We start from the raw sequence: 7478 nt of genomic DNA, 5'->3' as shown, positions 1-7478 counted from the left end.
GTGTACACCCATACACGTGTGTGCCCATGTGTGCATGTCTGTTTCCCCAGCCGTGTACACCCGTACACGTGTGTGCCCATGTGTGCGTGTCTGTTCTCTAGCCATGTATACCTGTACACGTACTGCGCATGTGTGCATGTACACAGATGTGCACGTGTTCACATGTAACCATGTGTAGGAGACTTGGACACCCCCATGGTGAGCCTCATGCCCCATGAGGGGCTGGAAGGGAGCAACAGACCACAAAAGGACGCCCCATGAGACACTGTGCCAACAGTGTGTTGGGGACTGCAGCAAGGATCCCCCACACAAGCGCAGAGCTCCAGGGGCGGGGGGGCGGCCCCTCACCCTGGGCATCACCCTTACTTGATGGAGTGGTTCCAGAACACGCAGACGGGCTTGGTGCGCTCCTCGGTCTCCAGCAGGACGTGCTCCACCAGGACGGGCCTCTCCAGGGGGCTGGGGAGGGCAGCCCCCTCGCTGTACACCACGGTGCTCACCATCGGTGTGTTAATGACCGGCCGGTTAGGCAGCCTGGGGTGGAGAAGTGAGAACAGGGGGAAAGGAGCGCTTAGAAGACACCCGTCTCAAGCCCGTGCGCCGCCGCCAGGAGCACGCAGCGCAGACATCTCTCCAGCAGGCCTAGAGCCCCAGCCGCTGCTCCCGAGAAGCGCCCCGGCCCTGGCGGCGGTTCCATGGCTGCCGGCACCGGTCACCTCCGGGCCAAAGGCAGACTTCGGAAATTTAAAAGGAAGAGAAAGAAGGCATGTGTGCGAAGGTGTCGCCGCTGGTCACATACAGCCGTGGACAGCCTGGAAACCACTGGAGGGTAGAGTACACACAGCTCGCGGCCGAATCTCATGCAGCCATGAAGGAGGAGGAACTTGAAGACCACAGGCCCAGGGACAGGTGTGGAAAGGGACCCGCAGGTTGACCAGTGAAGCCCTGGTGGGTGCCCACCTCTGCGTCCACCTCTGCGGGGGCCACAAAGCCTGAGAGCAGCTCTCGTTTCTCCGGCCAGTGCTGACCTGGCAGCTAGTGGGGCCACCGGCCACCGGAGTTGCACAGATGTGGGACAGGTGTGGGACAGGTGTGGGGGGCGGCCCCTCGGCGCGGGAATGACACCGCTGGGCCCCGTGTGGCGACAGGGCCCGTGGAGGCCGAGGGGGGCGTGTACTGGGGAGGGGGCGGCCGGGCAGCAACACCAGGTAAGGGCCCCCCTGGACGCCCAGAACCTCGTGCAAGGGAGCTGTCAGGGCAGTGGTCTGTGGCCGTGGGCCAGGCTCACAGGGAACGTCCTCACACGGATGCTCGGGTGCTGGAGGCTGTGCCTTGGGAAAGCCCCTCGGAATGCTCCGGAAACAGGCCTTACCGGAGGCTGCGGCGGTCGGGGTCATAGCGCTCGGGCAGGAGCTGCCCCAGCATCCGGTAGATGATGACAAGGGTGACGACGAACCGGCCGGGCTCGTCGGGGTGCCTCTTCTGCCTCCTGAACGGGGCCTCCCTCTCGGCACCGGGCTCCGGGCGCGCCGTCTGCGGGGCGGCCTTCCAACCAGCTGGCCTCACCGTGGGGCTCTCTGCAACGCAAGCAGAGCGTGAGCAAGGGGCCTGCATTCCCAGCAAACCCTTCCTGCGGAAACAAGTGCCTCCTGAAATCACAGATGCTCTGTGGAGTCCCCGACAGATTAAACACGGAGCCCCCACGCAACTGCAGAATAGGGGCTCCCAGAGGCTGGGGGAGGGGATGGGGGCACAGACTGTCAGTCCTGGGGACGATGGTGGCAGTGCCTGCACAACACCGTGGACCGACCTAACGTTACTAAACTCCGCCCCCAGAGTGGTCAGGATGGTGCTGGTCATGTGCATCTCGGCACGATTTGGGAAAAACCAACAGCTGTTAGGGGCTGACCGGCCGATTCCAACACCCCAGGCGGGGGTCTGCCCCAGGGCTGCTCCGGCAGCACGCAGTGGGGACAGGGGACCGTTCGCGTGGGTTTGTGCCCCATGCTTCGATCCCGTGTGAATCATGGGTGTGTTTGAAGTTGTACGCGTCCTAGGGATGCAAGAAGCTGGACACAGCCCTTGTAAATACGTCAGTACACATATTTTGGGATGTAGATGCTTACACTATCTTGCCACTGACTCAGGGCTGAAACCTTCCCCAGTCCCTGTGTCCACACAGGGTCACAGGAGGGGGTATCAGTCCTCCCCATCCTGCCAGCAGAGGGACACTCTCCTCCGATGCTCTGTTAACCTGGCCACTCTCACCCATGTTCTCAAGAATGGACAAAATGCTCGAGAAATGCTTGCCTAGAAGTCACCTCTGCAAATACCCAGACCACTCGGCGCCGAGCACGGGTTGCTGAGCACGGGCTCCAGGGAGGGCTGAGCCCTGAGGGCCAGGGGTTCTGGGAGGCGCAGGGCCCCGGAGATGAGCCTGCGGAGGGGCTGTGAGGTGCGGTGGGGGTGGGGGTCATCTCTGCCCCCCGTGCAGGGGGCCACTGCACACTGAAAGGCCCCAGCTCGGAACGGCTCACTGGTCCCGGCAAAATGCCGTGTGACCAACCAGTGTCTGCCCCTCTGAGGCGGGCAAGCGCACCTTCAACGTCCTCCTGACTCTGCTCAGGGTTGACCGATGACTGGTCAAAAACACTGCTCAGCCACACTCAGGTCAGTCAGTGATCCGCCCCCAGCTTCTCCTCCGGGGGAAGGCGGCGCAGGCTGTGGGCTGCCCTGAGTAAGAGGGCCAGGTGCTGCCCCAGGCCGGGTGATCCTGCTCAGGCCTCCACTCGTGGGCCAGATGCCACCCAAGGGCTCAGACGTGACCTGGACGGAAGCAACTATCTCCACACAGCAAGGACATTTACGTGTTCTTCGCTCCCGGATGACCCCACAGAGTGGGGGCCCAATAAGGTGCTGACTCAGTCCCCCCGGGTCCTGCTGCCTCTCATCTACTTGCTCTGGAAGCGGGCGATGGTCTGACTCCCAGCGGTCACTCGCCAGGGCTCCTCCTCCAGCAGGGCCGCCTACTCCGGGCAGCCTCGTTGGTACCAGAGGCCGCGGTGGGCGCACCGGACAACGTCCCGGGGCACGGTGGCCTCTCTGGAGCACTCACAACCCCAGAGTCTGGCCTTTCTCGGTGTTTGCTCGCAGCCCCAGTGAATGGCTGGGGACAAAGCCTTAGTTTCTTCCATGACTCGACTGGCTCATTGCATCCCCAACTAACCCGACAGCTAGCAAGCTGGTCCCAGGGGCGCCCCTTGGGGAAGGCATGCAGAGGCCCCCCACCTCAGTAGAACAGGCAGCACACATACACTATCTGGGCCAAGGGTGAGCCAGGGCGTGGGGAGGAGAGCGGCCCACAGTCCAGGGCTGGGATGAAAGCCTATCTAGAGGACAGTCAGGGCAAAGAAGGATTTGGGCCAAGATGGGAAGGTCAGTGTCTGCACCAGCCCGGCAATGCGCAAGGAGGGGAGGTGAGAGGTGGGCAGAGGCCAGCCCTCGGAGCCAAGCCCTAGGGCTCTATGTCATCATCCTGCAGGCGGGGAAGACAGGCAGGTCCTCCAGGAGGGACACAAGCAGGTGGTGGGATGCCAAAGGGCTGAGGGGCTACACTGCACCCCCTCTACCTCCTGCAAGCTCGTCCACCCAGATCTTGCCCTGATTTTCGGCTCTGGGAGCTTAGGATGCTTTTTCCTCTGCCTCCCTGCCATGTGATGAGTCAGGTGTTTGGGGAAATTGGAAGGGGAGGGGGTCACTGAAGCCAGGGGGCCGAGTCTTTGCATCAGTAAAAGAACGGGCGGGGTTTACTCTGTGGTGATAGTTCTAGCTAACCGACAAGTTGAATGAAGCACCACATGCAGGGCTGAGGGAAGCACCAGAAGCTTCTCTCATGGGATCTTCTAAAGCAAACGAGACTCCAGTGTGTCCATTCCTGGTGCCTCGGGCTCAGAGACAGAGGACCCAGGGGTCAGTTCAGAAGCAGAAGCACGGACAATGTTTCTAGGTCAGGATAAGAAGCAACGTTTGCAGGGACCGCACATACATCATTGCCGACAGTGGCTGTGAACACGGCTGCATGTGCTGGAAACCCAGATCGGCCCCAAATCACAGTCTGAAAGATGGGGTCCCAATGGATCCCACATCGGAGTGAAATCCTCTTTAAAGGGTTTTGAATAATAATGCCACATAGCTGACAAAACCTACTAAAGACGCTTCAAATTTTAAATTGTCCATTATAGAATTTTATGTTTTCAAGTCCCCCTTATCTTGAGACGTTTTCGGTAGCTGGAGTGGATCTGTGAAAAACACACTTTAAGAAATTCCAGGGGCGCCTGGGTGGCTCAGTCGGTTAAGCGTGTGCCTTCAGCTCGGGTCATGATCCCGGGGTCCCGGGATCGAGCCCCGCATTGGGCTCCCTGCTCAGTGGGGAGTCTGCTTCTCCCTCTCCCCACCTCCTCGTGCTCTCTCTCTCTCTCTCTCTTTCTCAAATAAATAAAATTTAAAAAAAAAGAGAAAATTCCAAATGTTTAAGCCATTTGGTAATATAATCCTAACCCAGGACTGAAGAACTGGCTTGTTTTCGGGGTGGGGGGGTGGATTCTCACATTTTACCCACACATAGAGACAGCTTCCCCCCACACAGTGGGGAAGACCAGTGCACACGTGATTTAGGTGCTCCCTCGTTTGTCATGCCATGAGTTAGCCAAGTACCCGAAAGAAATGCCCCAGCACGGCGGTGGGGTCTGACGTCAGCTAACACCCCACAGCTGGCCCCGTTTTCAGGGCACGCAGGTGACATGCACCCACACAACATGCTCTGCTACTAAGAACCGTTTTGTTTCTTCTTACAGGACCCTCGGAGGGTCCCCCACCCCCCTGAACGGTGGGGCTCCCAAGGGCAGCCGTGCCGTCTACGGGGCTTCACCTTTGCGCTCGGGTGGTTTGAAGAAGTCAGCCGAGAAGGACACCGAGGACTCCAATTCCTTGGGGAACTCGTCACGAATGTCCTCAAATCGCGGCACCCTGGCTCCCGTGAAGTTGAACGTGTCGAAGATGTCAACGGCCAGAACTGTGGGGACAGGTCCCCCTCGTCATCCATCTCCCAGCTCCCCCCACCGAGAGCCTCCTGCATCAGCACCACCGTGTCCGGGCCAACCACAGCCGCCGCCCTGAGCGACGACACCCTTCCTGACAGAATCGACTTCTACTTTGCCGCGCTCCCTGGACCCGCCGAGAGCCGCACGGCGCAGGCGCTGAGCGTGAAGGGAGACATCACGGCGGCATCGGGGACGGTCGGCTGGGGTGTGAGAGAGAGAAGGCCAGAGAAGCAGGAACCCACGCCCTGTCCGGCAGAGTAGAGCTCGGACTGACCCAAGGGGCTCCTGACTCCTGTTGGTTTTCGGAGTCACCCCTGCACGCCCCAGGGTGACCCCCAAAGTCCTCCCACTGAGCTGACTGGTTCAACACCGCCCCCCAGTAGGAGGGGTGCCCGCAAGCTGCCTACACGGGCCAAGGGCCGGGCTCCCACCCCGATATGCTGGGTAGTCGGGGATGTGTGAGAGCCCTGGAGCAGGGGACACAGGACACGGGAGGACAGACGGGGCGTCCGGTGCAGGACGGATGCTCCTGGTCACAGAGCATCAGGGACCACACCAGAGGGGCTGCAGGCAGAGGCCAGCAGGACACTTGGAGCTGCCTGAATGCTCCAGAAGGGACTGGGGTGCACACCGTACCATGTCCGAGTCCCGTCCAGCCCTGAGGCCAGCTCCGCAGGCCCTCCTCCAGGACAGGAGCAGGAATGCCCAGCACGCTCATCCTTCTTTCCTGCCCCCAGTGATGATGGGGCCCTGAGCCCACCTCCACCCTGGCACAGGGCAGGCCCAGTCGGGGGCTCCAGAAGGGCCCAGGCGCAGACTGCCTGAACATCTTCTGGCCTGCACGGGAGGGCACCTCCCGTCAGCTGCAGGGGTCACGTGAGGGCCGCCACTTCCAGGTTATGGCTCGGGCTCCTCCGGTGATGGGTATGCATGAAGCAGTTGCCCAGTGCTGCCTGAGCATCCCCCGCCTGGGTGCCTAATAAACATTTGCAAGAGGAGAAAGCGAGGCCCTCACCTGTAGGAGGGGCCCACCCCCATCCAGGTACTTGGCCGGCTCTGTCTGGATGGGTGGGGTGGGGGCTGGTTCTACCATTTGGGGCTTCCTCCCCGTGAAAGAACCTGATTCTTTAAACCCCTGGACCTCATAGTGGTGCCTCCTGGGTGCTGGGGGTGACTTGGTTCACAAGGTATCTGCTCTGTTTGACCTTCAGCTCCTGACTCAGGGAGGGCAGACATCCCCCTGCCGCCCAGGTACCTGGGCAGCCTGTCCCCTGTCCTTCCCTGGGGTCTGCGCCTCTTCCAGTGAGCCTGGAGGGCTGGATCTGCAGCCAGACCCCGGGCCTGCTCCCCTGGACAGCCTCACACCCACGGCCTGAGAGGCCTGCAGACCACTGCGGGTGAGCCAGCAGCTCTTCCTCTGATCGGCCCCCGATTCTCTGGGCCTGGGAGTGATGTGTGGGTTTCCTTGGTTCAGCTCTGAAAGGCTGGACAAGGAGGGTCCTGTCTCCCTATTTGCAGACAAGGAACCAGAGGCCAGAGCTAGTGACCCTCTCCTAAAGACAGCCCAGCAGGGGCCACCCCCCCCCAGACAGGCCCCAGGGGTCCGGTCCCCCCAGCCCAGCCGGCTCGTGGCCCTTACTCATGTTGGCCGTGACGATGACGAAGGGCCTCAGGTAGGTCCTCCGCACGTTGCGCACCACATTGCCGAAGTAGGCCTCGAAGCCCCTCAGCAGCTGCACCGCGCCCCCCTCGCTCCGCTGGATCTGCTCCCACGCGGCCTGTGTGTCCGGGGCCAGGAGCGCACTGCCCGTGTGGACCACGTCCTGCTCAGACAGACAGACGGTGCTCAGCGGGTGAGTGAGGCCAGCCCAAGGAGACTGAGCCGACGTGGCAGGGTGCGCACCAGGCTCTGGAAAGCCTCTAGTGCCCCGAGACGTGGCTGGGCAGGGTGCGACAGGGGTCCGGGTCCTTGGTGTCAGGTGCGCACGTCAGGGAGAGGCTCTGCTGGGGGTTCCCCATGCACACTCGAGACGCAAAGGGCAGGAGGCACGTGGAGGGCCCTTGGTTACATCAGAACCCCAACCCCACTGCCACCTCCCCTGCTGACCAGGTAGGGACACAGCCCAAGGAGACACTGTGGGCTACCCTGTGGTGACATGCCTGACCCCCCACCCACACGTCTCAGGCTGTATGTGAACCGGGCTATTGGCAGGGGCTCCAACATGACAGCCAGGACAGGAACGTCTGTTTGCAAAGAATCCAAAATGGGAACAAACTCCATCGGCCCAAACTCAGGCCTGGATGGAAATGCAATCAAGGGCACCCTGCCTCGGTGTGGATGGGGAGGTTCCCTGGGGGTCTCTGTGTGGATGGGGAGGT

The 7478-nt window shown here is 61.4% G+C and overlaps 1 protein-coding gene across 4 annotated transcripts in view; it reads right to left on the bottom strand.

Annotated features, from left to right (window-relative positions):
* CELSR1 (cadherin EGF LAG seven-pass G-type receptor 1) overlaps positions 1 to 7478 on the bottom strand; it is a 136742-nt gene that overhangs the window by 16393 nt on the left and 112871 nt on the right. For all 4 annotated transcript variants that reach the window (XM_073882615.1, XM_073882616.1, XM_025882031.2 and 1 more), the window contains exons 19-22: positions 6739 to 6922; positions 4928 to 5071; positions 1373 to 1577; positions 367 to 534 (exon numbers count right to left, since the gene is read on the bottom strand). In XM_073882615.1, the coding sequence (XP_073738716.1) occupies positions 367 to 534; positions 1373 to 1577; positions 4928 to 5071; positions 6739 to 6922 (701 nt within the window). The remainder of the gene's footprint in view (positions 1 to 366; positions 535 to 1372; positions 1578 to 4927; positions 5072 to 6738; positions 6923 to 7478) is intronic.

Source organism: Callorhinus ursinus, unplaced genomic scaffold (assembly GCF_003265705.2).
Source record: "Callorhinus ursinus isolate GAN/ISIS: 27379988/994484 unplaced genomic scaffold, GSC_fseal_2.0 scaffold48, whole genome shotgun sequence".
In the NCBI taxonomy this organism is placed as follows: Eukaryota; Metazoa; Chordata; class Mammalia; order Carnivora; family Otariidae; genus Callorhinus; species Callorhinus ursinus.
The sequence above is the reverse complement of the archived record's forward strand: the minus strand, read 5'-3'. Positions and strand labels throughout refer to the sequence as shown.